A 26,799-nucleotide genomic window follows, 5' to 3' on the forward strand; every position below is an offset into this window, starting at 1 on the left:
TTTTTGTTTTGAGATAGTCTCGCTCTGTCACTCAGGCTACACAATCTCAGCTCACTGCAACCACCACCTCCCCAGGCTGTGGCACGAGAACAAGATGTTCTCGTACCACAGCCTCCTGAGTAGCTGGGATTACAGGCACCTGCCACAACGCCTGACTAATTTTTGTATTTTTAGTAGAGACAGCTTTTCGCCTTTTTGGCCAGACTAGTCTCAAACTCCTGGCCTCAAGTCATCCACCTGCCTTAGCCTCCCAAAATGCTGGGATTACAGGTGTGAGCCACTGCACCAGGCCAAATTTTAGGGAGTTTAAAATAAATTTCCCCACACTCTTTCTTGGGGACTGGTTGCCTTATTTTTTGTCTCTAAAATAACTCAGTGAATCCAGTTTTTTCTCCTTGAGCTGATGAAGTAAGAACCATTCACAGTTAGGTTAAAGGCCAGGACGTTGCAGTGGGTTTGGGTGTGAGTTATTTACCAACCAAAATTATAGTCTAACAACAAGCAGCCATACTTGAATAGTCTACTAGGAGCAGAAATAAAAAGTTTCTTGATGAAGCCAAGGATCCAGAGGACCCTGGGAAGAACTCAGGATTATGTAATTTGGTGGAGGGACTGGGGAAGGGACCTTTGCTGAAATATGAGTCCCCCTGTCATTCACAGGACGGACATAGTCAAGGGCTGCCAGATTTGGAAATGGGATTTGAGTGCCTACTTTCTAGGCATTTTGTTAAACTCAAACATAGGTTAAAAGTGAATACAAACTAGAAACAAAAACAAGGAGGCAGCCGCATCCTCCGGGGGGTTAGCAAGCACTGTGAAGGTGTTAGTCCTCCATTGTGAGGATTTTATGTTCCATTTTCTGACTTGTTTCAAAGAAGTAAAGCTGAGAATGTTGTCTAGACCCCAGATATTTAAGATGCTATGGAGAGATGCAGACATGCTCCAAATTTTTGACTCTCTGAAAGATGCAAACGTAAAACCTTTACAGAGACTGCAGCAGATGTGCCTATTAGGAGACTAATGGTCTTAGAATCTTCCAGTTTCTGCGGGATGGGATGTGTTTATTGAGCTATGCTCTGTGCCACACACTGTGCTGCATGCTGGGATACCCAGCTCCATCAGTAAAGAAAGCTCACTCCATATGGGGAGAGAGAGTCCTGCAGATACGACTAACAATCAGAACATGAGGAAGGAGGGCCCACTCCACTGGGGTGGGTGGAGAATCAGTGCAGTGTTCTCTTACCAGGGGACATTTAATCTGGGATTTGAAGTGCGAGTGGGATTTATGGATGGGGGAGGAGGCCAAGGCAGGCACGATGGCAGGGCAGGAAGAGGAGGCAGGATTTCTGGGAACTCTGGAAAGTGATCGGGTCTGGAGCCCAGGAAAGAGGCGGTCAGGAGGGTGCCTCTAGGAGTTTTCTGCAGCCTAGGAGGAGCAGAAGGCCTGGGATGTATGGGTGGATTCTCAGAGGGAGGTGAAAAGCAGAGAATCTTGGTGATCCTTTATGTGTAGGGGGTGGGGAGAGGACAAGGAACCAACACAGTAGCCAGAGTGGGGAAGAGAATGAGGCACATGGACAGAGAGAGGGCTGGGGTTCCTGAAAGAGGGAATCGTCAGCAGGGTAGGAGCTCAGAGAGAAACATGGTGGATGAATAAGAGGAGACATTTACTATAACCACATAACCGAGGGCCAACTGTAGACTATATTCATGGAAAGTAATAATATTAATAACATGGGAAATTGATCCTGGTATAATATAGTAAGTGAATTGGTTAACTGGAGATGCCCTGGGTAGTTATGACTGGTTGGAAAATGGGCTTGAAAACCACTGAGCCCAAGAGCTTGGTGCTTTGGGTCTGCTGGATTTTTACCTCCTCCTCTGTTATCTGGAGGTGGGAGACACCAGGGTGTGTCAGCCCCCCTGCAAATACTCGGTTCTACATTTGTACGTTTGCCTTAAGGAACTGTGGTGCTTCCGGTTGTTTTGAAAGGTTAAGGGGTTTAAAAGATGGCATCTTTTGAAGGAAGTTATTTGACTATAAAGTAAAAAACAATTGAGCTATACTGGATTTAATAGGAGAGGAGTAACTATGTGGACTGAAATGTAGATAGTTGACAAAGCAGTTTATTTAATGAAGAAAAATTTAATACTGGATTTGCACCTGAAGTTGGAAATTTAAAATATAAGAGAGCATTTTGGTACTAAGGGGTTCACTGTTGAATTATCTGCAATATCAAAAATAAAAGGCACATACATGTTCAATCGTTAGACAAATTACATGGTCCTTCTGTATCCACAGGGGATTGGTTTTCAGGATACTAAATCTACAGATGCTCAAGTCCCTTATATAAAATGGCTATGCAGCCGGGCACGGTGGCTCATGCCTGTAATCCCAGAACTTTGGGAGGACGAGGTAGGTGGATCACTTGAGGTCAGGAGTTCAAGACCAGCCTGGCCAACATGGTGAAACCCATCTCTACTTAAAATACAAAAAATAGCGGGCTGTGGTGCTGGGTGCCTGTAATCCCAGCTACTTGGGAGGCTGAGGCAGAAGAATTGCTTGAACCTGGGAGGTGGAGCTTGCAGTGAGCTGAGATCGTGCCACTGCACTCCAGGCTGGGTGACAGAGTGAGACTCTGTCTCAAAAAACAAAAATAAAAATAAAAAATAAATAAAATGGCTATGCACATCCTCCTGTATACTTTAAATCATCTCTAGATTACTTATATTACTTAATATAATGTAAATGCTCTGCAAATAGTTGTTATGCTGTATTGCTTTATTTGTATTATTTTTTATTGATGTATTATTATTTTTTAATTTTTTCAGAATATTTTCTATCCATGGTTAGTTGAATCCTTGAATGTGAAACCTGTAGATACTGAGGGCCAACTGTAGACTATATTCATGGAAAGAAATAATAACATGGGAAATTTATTCTGGTATAATATAATAAGTGGAAAAAAGTAGGATTCTTTCTCTTACTGGTGTAATTAAGGGTGATTTAAATTTCTCTAAATTTCTCTTTTTTTTTTTTTTTTTTTGAGACGGAGTCTCGCTCTGTCGCCCAGGCTGGAGTGCAGTGGCCGGATCTCAGCTCACTGCAAGTTCCGCCTCCCGGGTTCACGCTATTCTCCTGCCTCAGCCTCCCGAGTAGCTGGGACTACAGGCGCCAGCCACCTCGCCCGGCTAGCTTTTTGTATTTTTTAGTAGAGACGGGGTTTCACCGTGTTAGCCAGGATGATCTCGAACTCCTGACCTCGTGATCCGCCCGTCTCGGCCTCCCAAAGTGCTGGGATTACAGGCTTGAGCCACCGCGCCCGGCCAAATTTCTCTTTTTTTATGCTTTTCTGAATTTGCCACACTCTCTGAAATAAGTAACATTATTTTAATCCTGGGAACTACCTGGCATCACAGGCAGGGCTCTTCCTGCAGGTGGTATGGTGGAAAGATCGCAAGGTTCTGGGTCGGAAGAGCAGCTCCTGTCTGCATCTGTTTCCTATGGGCCATGTGATGCTGGGCAAGTCCTGTGAGCTGTGGGAGAGGCCTTGGCTTCTCACTCAGAGTCTGCTCCGGAGTAGGGAGGGAGGAGGTAGTCAGGGAGGAGGACAGCCTCTCTGCCTTGCCTTGGGGACCTACCTCCAGGTTGAAGCTGTCCAGGGCTGGGCGGAGCTTCTCCTGGCATGTGAGACAGTCCCTCTGACAACTGCTGAACACACTGGAGAAGAGGCTGAGCAGCAGCAGGTCACAAACCAGGACTTTCATGGTGCAGGAGCAGGAAGCAGGTGCTGGAACATACAGGAAGCATGGCAGTGAGTACAGCCATTCTCGGGGGGCTGCTCGGGGCCAGAGACCCTAACCCAGAGGATGCAGGAAAGACACTCCTCTGCTGTCTCTGGCAGGATGGCACTAGGGGCCTGAGATTCACTTTCCAGGGGTGTAAATTGTCAAGGCCATAGGCAACCCGGCTATCACCTAGCCTCGGTGTTCACGCACAGGCTTGCTAGTGTCTGGGTTCTTGGGTTGGTCCTGGGTGTCAAGACACCCCTGTGATTCCTGCCACCTGCCTAGCCTTGACACCACACAGGCACTTTCGGGAGCAGCTGTGTGGTGGCAGAGAGCTTTCTTGGAAGCTGAAGGCATCGCTTTGCAGTTTACCAGCATGTGACATTAAATCAACCTCTTCGAGCCTCAGTTTTCATAGCCCATAAAAGGGGCACAGTGGCACCTGCCTTATCACAGACCTATTGTGAAGATGAAATGAGATCTGTAAGGGGAGTTTTGCAAAGTGCCATGCAAAGGTAAGATGAGTAAAATAGGAGATTTATTAATCAAGTGCTTCCTTTCATCTGCCTGACCTTCCCTGCTGCAGCCAGGAATGCCCCCAACCCCCAATACCCTGAAATCTCTCTTCCAGGTACTTGCCTCTTATCCCTGCTAGATGTGAGCTAGTGCTATGGTCTATCTCTGTCTCCCTAAAATTCCTATGTTGAAATCCTAACCTCCAAGGTGATGGTATTAAGAGATGGGATCTTTGGGCCAGCCACAGTGGCTCACGCTTGTAATCCCAGAACTTTGGAAGGCCAGGGCAGGTGGATCACTAGAGGTCAGGAGTTCAAGGCCAGCCTGGCCAACATCATGGCAAAACCCTGTCTTTACTAAAAATACAAACATATATACATACATATCCAGGTGTGGTGGTACACACCTGTAATCCTAGCTACTTGGGAGGCTGAGGTGAGAGGATTGCTTGAACCCGGGAGGTGGAGGTTGCAGTGAGCCGAGATCGTGCCATTGCATGCCCACCTGGTTGACAGAGCAAGACTCTGTCTCAAAAAAAAAAAAAAAAAAAAAAAAGAGAGAGAGAGAGAGATGGAAGATGGAACCTTTGGGAGGTGATGAGATCATAAGACTAGAACCCATATGAATGGGATTAGTGCCCTTGTAAAAGAGGCCCCAGAGAGCTCGCTAGTCCCGTCCACCACTTGAGGACACAGCAAGAAGGCAACAACTAAGAACCAGGAAATAGACCCTCACCAGACACTGAATCTGCAGACATCTTGATCTCAAACGTCCCAGCCTCCAGTACTGTGAAAAAGAAGTTTCTGTTGTTGGCAGGGCACGGTGGCTCATGCCTGTAATCCCAGTACTTTGGGAGGCTGAGGCAGGTGGATCACTAGAGGTCAGGAGTTCGATACCAGCCTGGCCAACATGGAGAAACTCCATCTCTACTAAAAATACAAAAATTAGCCAGAAATTGCTTGAACCCAGGAGGCGGAAGTTGCAGTGGGCCAAGATCATGCCATTGCACTCCAGCCTGGGTGACAGAGCAAGACTCCATCTCAAAAAAAAAAAAAAAAAAAAAAATTTCTGTTGTTTATAAGCCACCCAATCTACGCTCTTTTGTTACAGTCACCTGGACAGACTAAGACAGTTGGCTTCCTGAGCACAGGGCCATGTTATTCACCTTGGCATTCCAGGCCAAGCACAGGTCCTGGCATGTGGAACTCGCTATTTAAAATTGAACAAAGAAACTATTCTTATATAGTAGCTCCAAGGATTGGTTGATTGGATCAGTGGTTTGCAATCTTATGTAGGATTGCCTGAAAGGTGTGCAGTTTTCACTGTTTCTCCTTGATACTTATCTTTTGATCAAGCCTTCTGAATCTGAAAGTTGCTTTCCTGGATTGTATCACTTTGGGTCCCTGTAGAACCATCTTTAGGTGGAGGATTAAATGGAAAGGGAACAAAGAATTTTCTAGAAATGTAAATGTTCTTGATTGAAGTCGCAGGAGTGTATCCATTTGCCAAAACCTATTGAGTTGTAGATTTATATTCTGTGCATTTCACTGTGTGCAGTTCCCTTAATGAAGAGTTCAGTGTAGAAAGCCAAAAATGACTGCCTTTATTACTCTTTCTTCAGTGGATATTGAGGAACTGTAGAAGGTCTAGCTACTCCAATGCGCCCTGCAGACCAGCTGGAATCTTGTTAGAAATGCAGATTCTTGGGCCTCACCCCAGAACCACTGAATCAGGATCTGTGTGTCTTTTTGTTTTTGTTTTGAGATAGTCTCGCTCTGTCACTCAGGCTACACAATCTCAGCTCACTGCAACCACCACCTCCCCAGGCTGTGGCACGAGAACAAGACGTTCTCGTACCACAGCCTCCTGAGTAGCTGGGATTACAGGCACCTGCCACAACGCCTGACTAATTTTTGTATTTTTGGTGGAGATGGGGTTTCACCATGTTGGCCAGGCTGGTCTCGAACTCCTGACCTTGTGATCTGCCTGCCTTGGCCACCCAAAGTGCTAGGATTACAGGCACGCACTACCAGGTCCCACTAATTTTTTGGAAGGATCCGCATTTTTAGCAAGATTCCCAGGTGACTTATATCCGTGCCAAAGTTTGGGAAGCGCTGGTAAGAAAAGGATGTGAACAAAGGAGGGACCTGCAACTGAGCCCACCCCAGTTCTTCTTGTGCATCATTAAAGCATTTCATACCCAGAGGATGATGATAAGTATGGGGTGCTCAGTAAGTGTTTGTTAAATCAATGAGTTGAATTTTTGTTTGTTTGAGATGGTCTCGCTCTGTTGCCCAGGCTGGTGTGCAGTGGTGCAATCACGGCTCACTGCAGCCTTGAACTCCTGGGCTCGAGTGATCCTCCCACCTCAGCCTCCCAAGTAGCTGGGAGGATTGTTTGAGCCCAGGATGCCTGGTTAGTTTTTAAATTTTTAGCAGAAATGAGGTCTCGCCATGTTGTCCAGGCTGGTCTCGAACTCCTGGCCTCAAGTGTTCCTCCCACCTTAGCCTCCCAAAGTGTTGGGATTACAGGCATAAGTCACTGCACCTGACCAATTAATTCACGTTTGAGATGGGTTTTGAAACAAATAATGAACACAGCGCCTATATAAATGACTGTATCGCAAATGCATTTGAGATGAATTTTTCTTCTTTATCCCGAGGACCAGGGCTTTAGTTGAGATTTATTGCCTGGGTTATTGTAATAGCCTCCTAATTAGTCCACCTAATGTTCTGGCTTCCCCCCAAGCCATCTTCAATCTGATGATGTCACCTTATATTTAAACTAATTTTATAACCTCATTGCTGTCAGGAGGAGCTCCAAGGACTTAGCACTGACCGATTCTTGCCTCATCTCCTAGCGCCTAACCTCGCATAGCCTCTAGTCTCAGCCAATCATGTATAGCTCCGAACTGTATCAGGCTCTTCATGTTTTTTTTTTTTGAGACAGAGTCTTACTCTGTCACCCAGGCTGGAGTGCACTGGTGCTATCTCGGCTAACTGCAACCTCTGCCTCCTAAGTTCAAGTGATTCTCGTGCCTCAGCCTCCGGAGTAGCAGGATTACAGGTGCCCACCACCACATCCGGCTAATTGTTGTGTTTTTAGTAGAGACCAGCCTTCACCATGTTGGCCAGTCTGGTCTTGAACTCCTCACCTCAAGTGATCTGCCTGCCTTGGCCTCCCAAAGTGCTGGGATTACAGGCATGAGCCACCGTGCCTGGCTTCTTAATGTCTTTTTATCTTGGCACTTGCTCTTCCCTCTGCCCAGAATATCCTTCTCCAACTCATCCTTCAGACACACCTCTAGCATCATCCCTTCTGGGAAGCCATGTCCACCCCATGGTCTGAGTTAGATCAGTCTCCTCTGCTGCCCTGGCATCTGGAAGAGCACATCATAGTGGGAGTCCAGCGAGCCTCAGGGGCTCCATCCATCAACACCGGCACAACAGACCCACGCTGCAGAGTGGCGGTGATGTGTGCTTTCTCATCTGCTAAGGACTACAGACTGCCTGCTTCCCATCACAGCTCTGCAGCTTGCTAGCTGTATTTGACCTCCATTTCCTCATCTGCAAAAATGGGATGAAATTAGTACCTGTCTCAGAAGATGATTAGTGGGTTAATGTTTGTAAGCAATTAAAATAGCACTGACAGGCAATAAGAATATATACGAGAAGGAAAGAACCCGGCATGCAGCATTCACTCTAACACTCTTTTTTGCTTTTTTGAGACAGTGCTTCACTCAGTTGCCCAGGCTGGAGTGCAGTGGCACAACCTTGGCTCACTGCAACCTCCATCTCCCAGGTTCAAGCAATTGTCTTGCCTCAGCCTCCTGAGTAGCTGGGACTACAGGAGTGCACCATTACACCCAGCTAATTTGTGTATTATTAGTAGAGGTGAGTTTCACCATGTTGGCCAAGCTGGTCTCGAACTCCTGACCTCAGTTCATCCACCCGCTTCGGCCTCCCAAAGTGCTGGGATTACAGAAACGCGCCACCGTGCCTGGCCTTACATTTCTCATTCTACGAAGTTTCTGTCTTTCTAAGTATTTTTGTAGTGTTCCAAACAGCGTGGTTGTGCCCTCTGCAACCACATGGTGGCAGTGTCTATACATCGCAGAAGAAAAGGAAGGGCGGAGAAAAGGAGCCGTTTCCTTTCCTTCCTAATATGAGGTTGTAATACAGAATGTGTGCATAGGCTGAGCTGACAAGCTGTGACAGATGTTAGCGAAATGCTCTCCGGCTGAGGTTTTTTGTGAACTTCATTAACCGGGGCAATTTGCACATTCAGGGAATGTTGGCTGGTTTGACTGATGTTTGCCATCTCAAATTCTGGGTAAATGGGATTTAGAGGCGAGGTGTAAAAGGAAGATGAGCTTCTGGGACACGTAGTGCATGCTCCATTTGCAGGTGAAATGCGGGGCCCTGCACCTTGGCACTTGGGGAGTCCTTGTTGAGTGTCCTTGGCTCTAGCCAAGCCCTCCCTGGGGGTCGGAGGCACATGTACCTTCCGGACTCCAACCTCGCGGCCCTTCTCTGTCTCCCCTCACTTTTAACAATTAACTCCACTGATTATTCGAGGCGTCATCCACACTCAACGCTATCCATTGCCCCCTGCAATTCACAGAATCCACAAAATGGAGATGACCACATAGTTCCATCCACCCCGCAGGTGGCTCACAAGCTTTATTTTTATTTATTTATTTATTTATTTATTTATTTATTTTTGAGACAGAGTCTTGCTCTGTCGCCCAGGCTAGAGTGCAGTGGCCGGATCTCAGCTCACTGCAAGCTCCGCCTCCCGGGTTTACACCATTCTCCTGCCTCAGCCTCCCGAGTAGCTGGGACTACAGGCACCTGCCACCTCGCCCGGCTAGTTTTTTGTATTTTTTAGTAGAGACGGGGTTTCACTGTGTTAGCCAGGATGGTCTTGATCTTGTGACCTCGTGATCCGCCCGTCTTGGCCTCCCAAAGTGCTGGGATTACAGGCTTGAGCCACCGCGCCTGGCCGCAAGCTTTAAAATGAGATGAATGTCAGTGAAAACTCAAAATTATGTAAATATCATTATAAAAGAGACAGCATTCTGTATTTTCTCATACACCTCCCAGCACCTACTACAATTGTGTTCTAGATTAAATCAGATTTTGAACTTTGAAAACTCAGCAGATGTTTTTCATTTTAAGAAGTCTTGACTATATCTATATGCTGGGTGATGCTCTGTATTTAAATGGAGATGAGTACTTAGTTAATTCACGAGTTGTATTTGTGTTTAAACATTAAACTGTGGACCTGTGTGACTGCGGATAAGTCCTGAGATCCTCAGTCTTTTCAACTGGAAAGTGGTGATAATAACAGGTTTGTTGTTACACTGATGCTGAAACTTTATACTTTGTAACGATGGGACTGTGTGCAAATTATTTCACTTCTGTGAGCCTCAGTCTTCTCAACTGTGAAATGGGAATAGTGACAGGTTGTTGCTATTTTTATACAACCATAGCAAACATCAGTAAATAAAAAGTTCCCTGCGTAGGTTGAATTTTACATGGCTTGTATTTCACTTGGTGAGCCAAGCTCAGCTAATACTTCTATGTGACAATACTATATTCTGGGCATCTCATATTGAATAAAGAAATATTGAATTGCCTTTTCTTTCGGCAATGACACCTCATAAATTTAATTGTGCCTTGCTGTTTATAAAGATAAAATACCGCTATGGTTTGGCCTCAATCGATTTGCGTGTAATCTTGCTTCCAAGGGCAATATAATTAGTTGCTTATCTGTTTGGAGAATCACATATGCAGCTTTAGCCGAAGCTGAACCCTAATTAAGTTTTGTCTTATGACCTATGCGAAGGCCTGTAATTTTGATGCTGCCAGCAGAGAAGAGGAGACAGCTCTTGCTAGAGGCAGATACACCTCCATCCTTTTCATCAGTTTTCATCAACCACATGTAGAGAATATTCTTGACAGGTTACCAAAAAATTTTATATTCATATATTATACAACCCTATAATCTAGGGTTAATATCAATCCACCTTTTTAAGATGAACATAAACTCTTAGAGGTTAAGCAATTTGACTAGGGTTGTCCAGTTTATAAGTAGCAGAGCCAGGACTTAAACTCAGGTGTGTTGACTCCAAATCGTGTGTTCTGGGAAACCATAAACTTTACACACTGTTTCTGCTTTTGGTAAGTTGCCAAATTCTGATGGCATCTCATTGTGGTGGCATCTATTTGCATTTCATAGCAATCATATTACTATGACTTTAGAGCGCTATGAGCCAGGCTCTGCGCTAATTGCTTTATAAGCATCATCCTATGGGATAAGTGCTATCATCCCCGTTTGATAGTTGAGCAGGTTGAGGCTTAAGGAGTCCACATAACTTGAAGTGGCAGAGCTGGGACTCATGTCTGATCCTGCCCGTCAGTGATCCCTGCAGCTGTCTTTGGGTAGGAGAACTCATTCAGGGACTTCCTCTTGTTCTGAACTCTGCACCCCCTCTCTGATGACAATCCCCTTTTTTTTTTTTTTTTTAGATGGAGTCTCGCTCTGTTGCCCAGGCTGGAGTTCAGTGGTGCTATCTTGGCTCACTGCAACTTCTGCCTCCCGGGTTCAAATGATTCTCCTGCCTCAGCCTCCTGAGTAGCTGGGATTACAGGTGCCCGCCACCATGCTTGGCTAATTTTTTTGTATTTTTAGTAGAGACAGGGTTTTGCCATGTTGGTCGGACTGGTCTCGAACTCCTGACCTCAAATTATCCTCCCACCTCAGCTTCCTAAGGTGCTGGGATTACAGGCATGAGCTACTGTGCCCGGGCTGATGACAACCTCTTTATTGTTGCTTCTCCCCAGTTCACAGAGGGATCCTTCATTGCGCACCAGCTGCATGTCCATTGGAAGACAGGTGGATCTTCCCCATGCCCCATTTCTTAGACCCATTGCAGACAAGACTCCTGCAACAGAGCTTGTGCTTATTTACCAGCTATTATGGAGAGAGGCTGCTTTGGTTTCTTTTCCTCTTCTGGCTGATACCATTACACTTCAAGTGTCTCTCCTCTGATCTAAATTTCCACCTGGAAAAAGGGGGACGGCATAGAGGAGGTGGAAGAAAGAATAATTGCCCAGCCCAGCACAGGTCAAGCATTCCCTAGGCTGGAGAGAAATGAATGAGCGAGAGCTGTGCTCAGAAACAAGAGTCCTACATCTAGTCCGGCTCTGTCGTTACCTGTGGAATTTTAAGCAAGATCTTTTCTCTCTCTGGGCCTCAGCTTTTCCCTCTATAAGAAGAGGCAGTTAGATGAGATGGTTAATATTCTTGGATTTTATGAACGGCCAGATATTTGTACTTTCCTGGAAGTGAGAAAGGAGGGAAGAAGGGAAGAGGAAAAGGAGATGAAGTCTTCATGGGGAAGTAGCTTCCGGGCAGCATGGGAGCAAAGCCATAGAAAGGGTGTGGAGGGGGCAAAAGACACACGTTCAGGGCTGCTGCAGGTGGGAAGGTAGCCCTCAACTCCCATCCTCCTGGTTCTGGGCCACACTCCCACATATACTGGCAACATAATTTAAATAGATTTTGGAAAGCTTTTATTTACTTTTAGCTGGGTGTATTGAGATGCATCTGCAATCCCAGCAACTTAGAATGCTCGAGCCCAGGAGTTTGAGACCAGCTTGGGGAACATAGTGAGACCCCTATCTCTACAAAAAAAAAAAAAAAAAATTAGCTACGTGTGGTGGTGCAAATCTGTAGTCTTAGCTATTCAGGAGGCTAAGGCAGGAGGATAGCTTGAGTCCAGGAGGTTGAGTCTGAAGTGAGCTATGATTGTGCCACTGTACTCCAGCCTGGGTGACAGAGTGAGACCCTGTCTGTAAACAACAGTAACAACAACAACAAAAGACCAGCCTGGGCAACACAGCAAGCCCTCCAACTCAAAAAGAAAGAAAGAAAGAAAAGCTTTTATTTACTTTTATGTAATAAAATCATTCAATGTTCTTTTCTAAAATATTGGAAAACACAGATAAACAGCAATGAATCTAGGACAACAATCTTTAAACTTCTTTTTTTTTTTTTTCTGAGATGGAGTCTCACTCTGTTGCCCAGGCTGGAGTGCAGTGGTGCGATCTCGGCTAACTGCAAGCTCCGCCTCCTGGAGTTCACGCCATTCTCCTGCCTCAGCCTCCCGAGTAGCTGGGACTACAGGCACCCACCACCACGCCCGGCTAATTTTTTTGTATTTTTAGTAGAGACGGGGTTTCACCGTGTTAGCCAGGATGGTCTCGATCTCCTGATCTGGTGATCTGCCTGCCTTGGCCTCCCAAAGTGCTGGGATTACAGGCATGAGCCACCGTGCCCAGTCAAACTTCTTTAACTTTGTACCCCTAGCAGTCGATTTTGAGTACACATTCCTAATTTATTTTTAAGTTACATACTTTATAAAATCCGCTAAAATGCAAATTAAGAAAGATAAGATAAAAACAAAAGTCTCAATTTCCTGAAGCCCATTGTGAGTTTGGAGGAAGTCAGAGCTCTGGCCGCCCTGTGCTCCTGGCACTTGCTCTGTGTGGCTCCTATCAGGAACTCCACACACGTTCCTTGGCCAAATGAATGAAAGGATGAATGGGGAAGGAGGGTGGGGGAAGATTGCAGACCAATGTGGAAAGAGGGGAGGTTGGATCTGAGTCACTGTGGGATGGCAGAGATGGGGTGCACGGTGAGGCATGCTATCTACTCCACCTGCCAGGCTGGGCCCCCGGGCTGTTGATTTTGTGCTTCTGCAATGTTGAAGCAGCTGTCAGTATTTTGGGAAAAAAAAAAAAAAAACCCACAGGATCAAGGAAAATTGAGACTGAAACTATTTGCAGCCTATCCAGGGAGATGCCCAGAAAACTGGCTTGCCCCTGAAATTGATGTGCTCCAAATCTCACGACTAGTTTGTGATTAGATGGAAAGCTTTATGTTCGATTGTGGGATTTAAATAAAGGCATTTAGAAAATTCAGTTTGCTTCATGACTGCCCAGCAATTCAAGCCACTACCAGTCATTCATTGTCAGGACGGCTCCTGTTTTCTGAGAAGGGTCCATCCCTTTCTTAAGACATCTGAGGAGTAGCTCCACCCAGACCCGGAACGCAAGAGATTTCAAAGCTTCCTTCGTGGGCTTTGGGAGCTGTGGAGCTGGATGGGGAAATGAGGGATCACTGAACCGTGTCAGTGCGAGTAGAGAACGCTCACCTGAAACTTCCCATTCCTACCCGTGTGCATATGTGCGTGTGTGTATTAGCACAAAATAAACATGTAGACAAGCTTAGCTCACTGCCTGGCGCAGAGTGGGTTTCAAGAAATGTTAATTCCGTTGCCCTCCTTTTGTGTGTCTGACCTGGCCGCTGCCTCCCTCTTCAAAGCCCTTCACCCATCCAGATTCCACCTGCCTTCCCACTTGGTAGAATCCCAGGAATCCCTGGAGGAAGTGCTCCTTCTCCCGAATTCTTCTAGCACTTGCTCTCTGGATTATGCGATTCAGGACGGAATTACACCCACCTTGCATGGTCCTCTAATTGTTTCTCATGTTTGTGTCATGTCTCTCCTCTACCCCCGACCCCACTATGAGTTCATAAGCACCCCTGACCATAACGGGGAGATGAACTGGAGCCAGAATGGCTTGGCTCAGTCCTGACCCTGCCATGTACTGAATAAATCATTTAATCTCTCAGGTTCAGTTTCCCCAACTGCAACACCGAGATAATGGCACCACCTCACAGGGCTGTTGCTGGGATAATAGGTGTGAAAGCGCCTAAATCGTTGTACAAATGTAAAGTGCTGTTATTATCACGTCTGCTGAATCTACTAGAGCCCCTGCAAGCCTCCCTGCCTGGTGGAGTGTAGACGATAGCTACCTGATTGATTGAATACAGAACAGCTTTGTGACAGCTCCAGGGAGCACAGGTTTGAGCCTAATCCTGCAATCACTCCCTTCATTGACAATGCAAACCCGCCTGCATTTTACAAATCCCTAAGTACTCTCAGCCTTCAGCTGATAAAGCAGGGGCTGCCGCCCTGTGGGCAACAAAACTGCGCCCTCAAAACAACTCGAGGCTGCACCGCAGCATCCTTGACAGGCAGCACTGGCTGGCACATGGAGATATAAAAGCTGCTGCTTTTACTGAGGTGAGGATGGTTGGGGATGCGTTTTCCAGGGACCCTCCTCTGCAGAAGACTCAGCAAGCCGAAAGGAGCACGAATCCTTTTTGTTAAAGGTAACACAGCCTCAGTGGAAGCTTGTAGAATATTTCTCTGCCACACTTTACAAATGAGAAAAAAAGAGGGTGCATGCAGTAGCCACCCACAAGCAGCGAAAAAGAGCAGTATTTGCTTTGGGAGGTTTTGATAAGAAGCCAGGCAGTTACTTTTCCCATCTATGTTGAAAACTCTGGTTTGGGCTTGCTGGCGAATGCCGTGCAAAGCTCATCTTTTGTTAGTCTGCCGAACAATGTTATTGGTTATAATTGGGGCAATTATGGGCTGCTTGAGGAAGCTAAACACAGATGTTTAAGCGCAGGATCAGGGTATTCAAGTCCAAAGCAGCTTGCTTTAAATAGTCCATTTCCCGAATCATCCTGCCTTACTTGAAATTCCCCCAGAACTTGCCCATGTTCAGAGCGAGATTGGGGGAGGAGGGGCTGGGGGGTGAAGCCTGGGGAAGCAAGACTGAGGGAGAGAGATGCACAAAGAGAGGAGGAAGAAAGAAGGTGGCTGAGAGAGCCTCGAGAGTTGGGATGCGGTGACTATGAAGGGAGTATTCTGCATGACCTGGGCAAAGACCTTTAGGTGGGGGAGATGGGCAGGGGGAGAGAGATGCCAAGCAAGAGAAGAGTCCTCTAAATGAATCAGGTTCTGGGAGACCAAGGTCATGCCCATAGAAATGCCCTCTGGAATTCACACGCCGTGGCGCTCAGCAGTGTGGGTACACAGGTGAAGCACACTCCCCAGGTCTGGCGCTTCCCCATTATTTGTAGCAATTTCTGTTGGGGGCAGAAGGGAGAAGGGCTCCCTCCGGATTAAAAACTCCCATCTGGATGGCATCAAGTTCAGTGATAGGGGGAGAAGCAGCCTGCACACCGCATCGGAGAGGAAAGGAAGCCACGGAGAGAAAGCCCTCATGAGGGGGCCAGGGGCTTCCTGGGGGCCGCCTCGTGGAAGGCAAACCCCCTCCCAAGTGCCTGCCCCTCCCCTGACCTCACTCCTCCAGCAGCCTCCTTTTGACACAGAACAACAACCACGTAGGGGCCACAGCTGGGGAAGCAAAACTTTTCCTCATTTCCAAGTTCCCCTCTTTCTGTTTCTGCATCTGTCTGCGGTTGAAAAAGAGCCTTAGCTCTCCCCCTTCCCCACCATCCAAGCACTGCAAAGGAAATGAATGAAGAAACCATCTCGCAAGAGGCCAGCAGCATCCACACTGGACAAAGGAGAGAGGCCGAGGAGCCAGACCCTGGTGGCCCTGCCCTCCCGGAGCTCCACGCAGTTAGTCCAGTTAGTCGCGGTCGGGCTGGGGGCCCCGTGCAGTTGCCTACCTGAGAGCTGTCAGTCCCCGGCTCCCTCCGATGGATGTGAGGCTCGGTTCCGCTGTCTCAGCCACACCAGCATATATATCCTCTCCCCCACGCACAGCCCTCCCCTTCCCTGCCCACCTCCATGACACATACACACACTGACCCCCTTCAGCAACCAAAGAGCAGAACCTGCAAGCCTTGCTGGCTGCTCCCTTTCCCCGGCTCTGCCATCAGACCTGTGACATCCCCACCTCCCCATCAATCCATTCTCAAGCCTGCTTCACCTGGACTCTGTTCAGCCAGGATCCCACAGCTGCCTTCCCTGTGCTTCCAGAGGCTCTGCGAGGACTGACGGGGAGCTCTGGCAAGTCAGAAAAAAAGCCTCCTGGTGACAGTGACAAGGCAGACCCCAAATCCTGGAGTCTCCTTGAGCAACCTTTTTGCCTGAGGAGTGAAGAATAGGAGGCAGGCGGAAGGGAGGGGAGCTCATGCCAGGCTCCCACCGGCGTGGAGGAGCCCAGAGCTGAGCTAAGCCAAGCCCCCCACCTAATGTCACTGCCCCTAACTAGGCCACTCAAGAGGTGGCTCTACCTGCCCTGGGCCAAGTCAGGAGGCATTTCCACAGGTGCCCACAGCATGGTGCGATGGAGAGTGCTGAGACTCAAAGCTCAGGTGGAAGTGTCTGAAATTCGGCTGTACAGTCAGAGCAAGGCACATCTCTTTGTGAACCTCAAGTCCTCCTTCTGGAAAACGAGTCTAACACTGCCCAGGGTGGTTGTGAGTAGAAAAAGGAGATTCTGTTTGAATCTGCAACACACGAGGCCCTTAATGAATGTGCTGCTCTCCTCTCAGCCCCCTTTTCACACTAATTAGTACCACCTGGATCTAGAAATCCCATATCAGTGTCTGGTGTCACAATAGAGAGCTTTTAAAGCTTTTGCACCTTAGGGTGTCACTACCGAGTGCCCTGGAGGCTCAGAAGCTCTGGAAGCTTCCCTGTCCCTTACTGCAGAGCCTCCTTGTCTTCTGCAGCCACTGGGGGTTGTGGGCTGCAGGAAGGGAGCTCACAGGCTGAAGGCACAGGCTCAAGGGTTTAGCGTCCTTGGGGACCCCACCTTTCCTTACCTTAGGTGAATTGCACCATGACCCTGTCCTTAGTTTTCCCAAGAGGGTCTAAAATATTCCAGAATCCCAGGGTTTGAACCTATGTCTTCCAAGGAGCTCAAGCACTCTCATATGGTGAGTCCAGCTCTCTTGTCTACCCACGACTGGGTGGAGAAAGATTGAGGGAAGCATCTGCCCTGACTGTGAATGGTATAGGGTTTCTTTTTGGGGTAATGGTAATGTTCTGGAATTAGATTGTGGTGATGGTTGCACAACATAGCAAGAATACTAAAACCCACCAAATTATATGCCTTAAAATGGTGCATTTTATGTTCTGGGAATTACATCTCAATTAAAAAAAAAAATAGGTAGAAAGCAAACATCTGCTCAGGTTAAGAGCAACAGGTTCTGAGAATAAAATGTCCCTTCCATCTGTGTTCACAGCAAAAGGGCTTAGGAGACCAGCATACTCACAATTCTTTACTTAGATCTCTGTTGCCCAAACCTTACACTGCAGGCCACAGCTACCATTATGGACCCTTTGGGAAACTAGCATGTTCACTGAATGACACGGGGTCACTTTTGCATCCTGATGTACTTCAGCGTCTCAGACCTGGATCCTGATTTCATACATGATATGGCAGATATTTCTGGCTGCCTACCTACTCCCCATTCCCCTGTTCTTCCTTACTAAACAGTACCCTTGATTTTAATCTAGGCATCAATGCACTGAGCTAAAAGACTACATTTCCCATTGGTCAAGGGTTGCCAATGAGCATTAAGCTGCAGATCCTTGGGTGGGGCTTCCAGGAAAGCTCTTTTAAAGGGGGTCAACTTGCTAAAGGCCTCTCTCTCTTCTTTGCCCTCCCTCCATCCTGCCTGGGACACAAAAGTGATGGCTGGAGCTCTAGCAGCTATCTTGGATTATGAGATGAGACAACTTTGAGGATAGAAGCAATGAGTAAATATGATGGAACATAAAGATGGAAGGATTTTGGGTCCCTCATGACTAATGGAGTGGCCATATCAATGTTGGACTTCCAAACTTTAACCTTTTTTTTTTGTTTTAAAAAAACAAACCCAAACCATTATTTCAAATGTCAGTCAGGATTCAGTTACCTGTTGCCGCATAACAAGCCACATCAAGGCCAGAGGCTTAAAACAACAGACCACATATTTGTCTCATGATTCTACAGATTGGGAATTTTGGCTAGGCTCAGCAGGGCAGTTCTTCTGGTCTCAGCCTGACTCTCTTCTGCACCTGCAGTTGGACTTAGAAGGTTGGCTAGGTGTCAGCTGGGGACCTTGGTTCTCTTGCACGTGTCTTATCCTTCATGGGTCTCTCACATCCCTTCAGCGTATTAGCCTGGCATGGCCTCATGGCAAACCTGAGGTGAAAGCACAAGCAAATACAACCAAGCAAGGGAACAATCACAAACACATGGAACCTCTTGAGACCTAAGCATGGAGTTGGCAGTCCATTGCTTTTGCTACATTTGTTGGCTAAGGCCAGTTGCAAGGCTGTCCAGAGCCAGGCTGGGTGGAGACTACAAAGTCCCAGGATAATAGAGGGTGGCTATGCAGAAGCCATTCATTGGAGGCATTGGAAACTTTAACTTCCTAAGATTTAAGCCATTTAGTTGGATTTTCTATTACATCCAGTGGAAAATTACCTTAAACAACACACCTGCCTTTGAGCACCTCGTCATTCCCAGGATGTTCAGGCAGCTAAATGCTTTTCTTCCCTTGCAGTTGAGGAAGAGAAAGAGCAAGAGTGAAAAGTCACTTAGCTTCTCTGGACTTTTCTTTCCTCATTTACCAGATAGAAGAGTTGAACCCAATGACCTGGATATTCTTGGTGGATTGAATGAAGCTGCATGTGGTGGCAGGCTGTCTCCCGTGATGGATGGAGAAGGGCAGGATGAACCCAGGAGGGAGTTTAAAACCAATGTTGGGTGGGGAAGTAGAAGAACCTTGCCTCTCAGAAAAGCACAAGTAGACTAGAAAGGGTGCAGACTGTGTGGCGTTTGTGATGGCTTCAGGGCCTCCCCCTTGCCACACAGCCACTGAGACATGGCACCTTGAGAGCCATGAGCTTCTCAAGCTGCCCCCTGCTTTTCTGATTGGCAGGATACATTTATTAAAATAGTTGGAAAGGAAAGGTCACATGTTCTTATTTCTACTGCTTTGTGTGTGTGTGTGTGTGTGTGTGTGTGTGCAAGAACTTGGAATTAATACAATTCTTGGCTGGGCATGGTGGTTCATGTCTGTAATCCCAGCACTTTGGGAGGGCAAGGTGGGAGAATGGAGTTCAAGACCAGTCTGCGCAACACGGCAAGACCCTGTCTCTATAAAATATGAAAAACTAGCCAGGTGTGGTGGTAAGCACCTGTAGTTTCAGCTACTTGGGAGGCTGAGAAGGGAGGATCATTTGAGCCTGGGAAGTTGAGGCTGCAGGGAGGCATGATTGAGCCACTGTACTCCAGCCTGGGTAACAGAGTAAGACCCTGTCTCATTAAAATAAAATAAAATAAAATTCTTATTTCTTCTGCTTATCAGGTGGTGGAATTTCACTCCTGCCCACACCAGCTTGGCATCTTTGCAATACAGGCCCAACCAGGGAGGCTATAAATATTAGAATCCACTTTGGACTGACAGGTAGGTTTTGAGGCAGATTGAGAAAACTCTTAAAATTGTCATCAGATTATCTCAGTAGAGGAAGTACAGGAGAAGGAGGCAGCCGCAGCTGGGCCCCATGTTGAGCTCAACACACCTCCAACCACCTGCCAATTTTCCCCTCTCAGAGTAAAGAGCCTCTCCCGGCCAGGTATTTAACTGCTTGGAATTTACTGATTAATTATGGTGCCTACCTCCAATTGGTCTCCTTAGTAACCACGTTAGCAGGGTCCCACTGGAAAAGCTGCTTCTTACTCAATGAGGGCAAACTCTCTTCACATTGTAAAACACTTTTAAGTCAGAACACAATGAATTTTAAAAATAGAGACACACACACATTTCTTCACAACTTTGCATCAAAATACGGATGGACTTTTGAACTACTGAGGGAAAGTTGCATTTTAGTAATCAGTAAGAGCTAGGTTTAAAGGAAGAGTTAGGTGAATACAGTTTCAATACAAATAGCCAATGATTACCTTTGCAAGTATAGGTTTTACTACCAGAGTATGCAGCCTTGTGCTGGGCTAGGTGATGTGAGAACCAAAGATATCTTTACCCTCAAGAAGCTGGCCCAGGGAACAAGTTAGATCAATGAATGGTGACCAGCACAACATTTGCTATAGTGACTCAGACTATTCAAGAATTGGGGGGCACATGATAAGGTGCTAATTGTGGATCAGACTGGAAGTGAAAGAGAAGTTCAAGAGAGGAGAGTGATGTTCAAGTGATGTTTATCTTATTTTTTGAATGATGTGTTAAGATGCTGAGGACAAATTGCATGTTCTGTGTGGGCAGGGAAGTGGCCACTGGGCTTTAGTACAGGCAAGTAGAAGGATTAGCGGGTGTATTAGTCTGCTTGGGCTATCAGAACCCAGTGCCACAGACTGGGGGGCTTCAACAACAGAAGGGAATTTTCTCACATTTCTGGAGGCTGGCAATCTGAAATCAAGGTGTCGGCAAGGTTGATTTCTTCTGCGGCCTTGCTCCTTGGCTTGGAGATGGACGTCTTCTCCCTGTGTCCTCACGTGGCCGCCCCTCTGTGTGTATCTGTGTCTTCATCTCCTCTTCTTTTAGGAACATCAGGCCTATTGGATTAGGGCCCACCCTAATGGCTTCCTTTACCCTAAATCACCTCTTTAAAGGCCCTACTTCAAATGCAGTCATGCTCTGAGGGGCTGGGATTAAGACTTTAGCATAGGAATCTGGGGGAGGGGTGTACAGTTCAGCCCATAACAGGGAGATAATGAAACTCTGCTCATCATATAATGGAGATACAATCCCAGAAAGGAAACTAAAGGTCACTGCAGGACATGAGTGAATAATGTGCACAGGGCATCCTTTCCACCCTCAGCCCTGAACCCAGGAGCTGGAATCCCTGAACACTAAGCTGACAATGTGCCCCCGCATTGCCATGTCACAATGTCCTGGGAACATCCCATGCAGGTCCCATGGCTACATCTTCAGAACCCCATCAATACAGCTAGAAGCTGTGTCCTGAAACTTGAATGTAAAGATCATAGAAACCTAAAAAATGCCATGCTCAGAATAAGAAGGCATGCAGGCATCCAGGTGTCCAGGTGTCCCAGCATCCAGGCACTTCAGAAGCCTGATCACAGTCCCCAAAAAGCCTTGTAGGATAGTGCAGTTGATTTGAGTGCCGTGGAGGGGGTCTGATATCCTTTTGTTTAATAATTTTTCAGAAATAGATGTATGTTCCATGTTGGAGAGGCAACCCCCTCTTCAGCTTGTCCCCTGTTAAATTAGTCACAGGTTTCATAGGTTAGCTCATTTGCTCTCACAACTCCACTCTTTGTGGGAGCCTCTTGGGGCTCCCTCCAGCCCAGATCTCCCCTTAGATTTGGATACCATAATTCTAGCACCTTTGAGATGTTCTCACTCAGATGTCACCTTGATGCTCACAAGGATGTTGTGATATCCTTGCTAGCTAAAACCCCCATCCGCATTTTCAGTGTCAGTGATGACAGTCTCCCAGCCACTCTGTTTTATAACCTCAGCCATCTTTCTTCTCACTCCTTCCCTCATCTTTGTATTCAGATGTTACCAAATGTAATCAATTCATCTCTATCGCCGTCTGTCAGAGTTCCTAGGGTGCGCATGCTCTCTTCCCACTCTCTTTCTTCAATCTATCCTATCCACAGCAGCCTGCTTAATATTTTTAAAATGGTATTTTCATTTTGTTTCAATACCTTGTTCCAGAATTCTAGTTTAAAGGCAAAGAATGATAGTAGTACAAGGTAGTGAACCTGAACTCCAAATGCCAGTGGTTGAGTCCTGGCTTAGCCCCCACATTGCCGTATGACTTGAGCCAAACCACTCCTGCTATCAGGACCTTTTTGTAGAGATGGGGGTCTCACTATGTTGACCACGCTGGTCTCAGACTCCTGGCCTCAGCAATCCTCCTGCCTAGGCCTCCCAAAATGTTGAGATTACAGGCACGAGCCACAGCACAACCAGAACCTTGAATTCTTATTCTTTAAAATGGGCATAGGGACCAGGTGCAGGGGCTCACGCCTGTAATCCCAGCACTTTGGGAGGCCAAAGTGGGAGGATCGCTTGAGGCCAGGAGTTTGAAACCAGCCTGGGCAACATAGTGAGAAGTGAGACCCTGGCTCTATGAAAACAGAAAAATAATAGTCATAATGATACCTAACAATGGTGGTGTGATAATTTATTCAGTTAATGTAAATGAAGGAGCTTTGAAAACTATAAAATAGCAGACAATTACAAAATATAATGATTATTGCTCAAGGCCATCTCAAGTACAACCCACTCTTATGCCTAATTAAAAGGTGGCCTTTTCCTTTTATAAGCTTACATCAGTTTTCTGGATGATATGTCTGAACAATTGTTATTTCCAGATTTGCAGTTTGCATTGCAGAATGCACCTCGTACTGTTCTCTGTTGGTACTGTATTTTGCCTCTCTCGGAAAACTGGAAACTGCTGGAGGGAAGCAACTTATATTCTTTCTTATTTCTATGCAACTGAGCACAGTGCCAGGCACATTGAAGTTAATCAATTTCACATGCATGCATTGGGCACCCAGTGCTTGTTGATACGCAGAAGGCATGTATTAATGGGCAGGGGATTCAATACCATATAATAAAAATTTCTGCACTCAAAGAGCTCACAGTCTGGCTTGGAGGATGAGCTGCAAGAACTAAAAAATGTGCAGACGGCATTTCTAGTGTTAGCAAAAGACACCCGGCTACTTAAGGGAAATGCATCTCCTCCAGCTGGGATGGTGGAAAAGATTTGGCTGACAGGGGAGATTTGAGCAGGGTCTTGAAGGACGGGCGAGATTGGATAGGCAGAGATGGGGAAAGGGTGAGAGCTAGCAGGCCAGGTGAGCTGGCCTGGAGGTGGCTTTGTAGAAGGGAGCAGCTGCAGAGGCTGGAAATGCATGTAGGGTGAGACTGTAAAAGGCCTTAAAAAGTGGCCTCAATAGCTTACACTTTACCCAGTAGGGATTAGTAGGGCATTGGGAAGACATTGAATGTTTCTGTGCATGGGGAGTGATGCTATGACAGTATTTTAGGAGTGGTCATCAAGGGCTGACACTAAATACTTATTGATTGGGGAGAGTGGGAGGGCCTCTGTAGGTGTTCATCTGTCTTTATGTGGCTGGTTCTGTATGGATGACTGCAGCCTCAAAAGCCAGCTAGAAATAGACATACAAATGGTCCAACAACTACACTGAAAGCTTTTTATTTTTTCAGCAAATAGTGTCACATGAATATCTCCTAATCCCTAGATGTTTCCTGTTTCTAGAAAAGGAAATCTCAAATCTCAAATCTTTCCTTCACTACCACCATCAGAGACGTGACAGCCTGCCATGGTCCGAACCCGTGCTTAAATGGAAGAGAGTCCCTTCTTTCTGCTTCTCCCCTGCTCCTCATCAAAGAGTGTTGGTGTAAAACTGGTGAAATGCCATTTCATAAAATTGTGTTTTTGTTCACGCAAGATGACTATCTTCCCAAAGCTATTCTGTGGCTCTAGAAAAGGAAGATACAAGATAGATTTTTTTTTTTTTTTTAGAAAGAAAATAGTTTTAGTCCTTTGCAAAATAAAATAATAGATCTCTAAGACTTCTAAGTTCAGGTTTTCGATATTAATTAAAAGACATTGCCAGAACACCTTGTTGTAACCTTCTTCCTCCCCCATGGCTTCCCCCACCCTGCCTAGGCTTCTGCTGGCTACATAGAGACACAGAAACACACACATCCACACGTGCACACATGTACGCACAGCTGGTAGTTCCAGCTCTGTCTGCCATCATTACAATCAAAGAGCGTTTACCAAACATCCACGTGAGCTGGCGCTGTTAGAATTATTTGCCAAATGTATCTCGCTGAAACACATGAACACAGCGCCTAAAAAAATGTGAAGCCACATGGTCGTTTAAGATAATACAATTGTTTCACCGAGGATAAGGTATGCGATTAACCTCTGGTGTCTTGTACAACAAACTGAGTGCTGCAAATCCCCAGGAGAGGAAGTTTTTCAGAGTGACTGACGGGCACCTGCTGAAACTTCCCTGCACCTTTCCCTGTGGCTTTGTGCCCCAGCGTTGAAGAGGTACCCAGTCCTGGCTCCAGGAGTCCAGGCTCCTATCCTCCTGACAGATAAGGCTAAATGAGCATGGGGCGCCCTCCTGGGGAAACACATCTGTATTCCATGCTGCTGCAGGCTTCCCCTGGGGCCACATCCAGGACCTGAATGTTTTATTGAACCATTAATAGTGAATTTTCTGCTTGAATTCCCTGCTGCTTGGAGACAAAAGGCACCAGAGAGCCCTGAGTCAGGGCTCAGGGTTTGGGTGGAAATGTTCTTATTTGCATTCCATAGCTCTGTGCATGTGCATACTCTAAACAAGACCAAGCCACCCCTCCCCCTAAGCTAACTGTACAGATTGGTGTTCATTCATTTGACACACATGCATGGAGGGCCTGTTAGTACCATGCACTATGCTAGGGGCTGGGCACAAACAAGAATGAGACCGAATCCCAGCCGAAACGCACTGGAGCCCTCGAAGCTTAAAAACTGCATTTGGTACCTACACAAAGCAGTGCATGTCCCAAATGTGAATAGGTTCTGGAAGGTCTTAATGAACAACAGACTCAGAAGAGGGTAGTAAAAGGAAGGCTGGATGATCATACTGCGTAAAATAAATACAGACGTGAATTGGTGGGAGACAAGAAAGCAAGCACTGATGTAGTGATTTTTCCTCCTTTTCACCCCTCCCTCCCTCCTTTCCTCCCTTCCTCCCTTCCTCCCTTCCTCCCTCCCTCCCTCCTTCCCTTCTTTCCTTCCTTCCTTCCTTCCTTCCTTCCTTCCTTCCTTCCTTCCTTCCTTCCTTCCTTCCTTCCTTCCTTCCTTCCTTCCTTCCTTCCTCTTTCTCTCTTTCTTTCTTCTCAGAGTTTCACTCTTGTTGCCCAGGCTGGAGTACAATGGCACAATCTTAGCTCACTGCAACCTCCACCTCCTGGGTTCAAGTGATTCTCCTGCCTCAGCCTCCCAATTAGCTGGGATCACAGGCATGCTTCACTATGCCTGGTTAATTTTTTGTATTTAGTAGAGATGGGATTTCACTATGTTGGTCAGGCTGGTCTCAAACTCCTGACCTCAGGTGATCCACCTGCTTTGGCCTCCCAAAATGCTGGGATTACAAGTGTGAGCCACTGTGCTTGGTCAAGATTTTATTTTATGTTCTTATATATATGGTAAAGTAGGGAGAAAATTTTTAAGGTTAGATGAGAGGACCTTACATATCTAGAGTCTTTGCAAGCAATACAATATTTTAGACTGAACTATTTGCTGAATGAATAAACATTCTACCACAAAACAATTGTCCCAATAATTTCCTGAGCTGGAAAGTTTACTTACGGAATAGGAAATGGTATTTTCCCCACAAAAGAGAGTTTTTATTTTTATTTTTCTGATTATACGAGGAATACATGCTCAGTGTAAAAACAATTTCAGACTATACAAAAAACTATAAAAATGAAAACAATCTCAACTCACTGCAACCTCTGCCTCCTGGGTTCAAGTGATTCTGTAGTCCCAGCTACTCGGGAGGCTGAGGCAGGAGAATGGCTGGAACCCGGAAGGCGGAGGTTACAGTGAGCTGAGATTGCGCCACTGCATTCCAGCCTGGATGACAGAGTGAGACTCTGTCTCAAGAAAGAAATGAAAAAAAAAAAAAAAAAAAGGAAGAAGAAAAGAATCCAGTTAAGCTTGTATATTACATTTTTTGGTCTTTTTATTTTTTTTTTAATTTAGAGGCAGAGTCTCGCTTGCTGTGGTGCCCAGGCTGGAGCGCAGTAGTGCTTCTTCTGTTTCTTGACATTGACTTTTTGGAGTGTTCTGGCCAGTTGTCTTTTGGAATGTCCCCATTCTGGATTTGTCTGGTGTTTCTTCATGATTAGATTCATTAGGAGGAAACTAAATTTGATTAATTAGTTGATATAGTAACTGAACAGTCTTCCATTGTAATGATAATTTTGCCTTTCTAGTCAACAAGGAATCTGTCAGGTGATAACCTTGAGACTGTGTGATTATTCTGTTTCTCTGTAACTCTTTATCCAATATATTTTTTGATGATTCTTGCTGGAATCAGTGATTATGTTGGGGATTGCACAATGATAATTTTCTATGGCTCCGTCCTCATTTATTCATGGTTTTCTTGTAAAGAAGAGCTTTTCTCTCTTCTTTTTGCTTCTCTCATTCTTTCTCTTTAGGAGCACTGTGGATGTATAGATCTTAAAAAAAAATAATCAAGGTACCACAAACACTTACTGTAATTCTTTTCTGATGTTCAATTGCCCCAGATTTGGCCCATGGCTTCTGTGCTCCAGCCTGATCCCATTAGTTTTGGAACACTGTTTTCTGGCACAGTGTGTTCTGGAATTACCTCGCACTTTCTTTGCCCCAAATCTAAAATCAACCCAAAAGAGAGAATCTGAATGGCCAGAGGAGAATCTCTTACCCCTCACCCTTTATCCCACTGGCGAAAGAGGAGGGTGGGTTAAGGAAAGGGCCCCATAAAACAGATATTCCTGCTGATGTTTATGTGTGTGGAGAGGGGAGTGGGGGCAGAGGGCAGGTGGAAGGGGAGTCCCTTGGGTGGTGGAAAAATCTGGAAGGCTGAATACCCC

General features: G+C 46.2%; 1 protein-coding gene across 2 annotated transcripts in view; it reads right to left on the minus strand.

The window, feature by feature from the left end:
* The window catches only part of PNOC (prepronociceptin), a 27,184-nt gene extending 10,994 nt beyond the window's left edge, over window positions 1–16,190 (minus strand). The window contains exons 1-2 of one of the 2 annotated variants that reach the window (XM_011944564.1): window positions 15,865–16,136; window positions 3,643–3,791 (exon numbers count right to left, since the gene is read on the minus strand). In XM_011944564.1, the coding sequence (XP_011799954.1) occupies window positions 3,643–3,768 (126 nt within the window). In that variant the 5' untranslated portion in view covers window positions 3,769–3,791; window positions 15,865–16,136. Of the gene's footprint in view, window positions 1–3,642; window positions 3,792–15,864 lie in introns of both variants that reach the window. The other variant, XM_011944563.1, reaches the window with a different exon arrangement.
* Between the last annotated feature and the right edge of the window lie 10,609 nt (window positions 16,191–26,799).

Source organism: Colobus angolensis, unplaced genomic scaffold, assembly GCF_000951035.1.
Source record: "Colobus angolensis palliatus isolate OR3802 unplaced genomic scaffold, Cang.pa_1.0 Scaffold233, whole genome shotgun sequence".
Taxonomy (NCBI): domain Eukaryota; kingdom Metazoa; phylum Chordata; class Mammalia; order Primates; family Cercopithecidae; genus Colobus; species Colobus angolensis.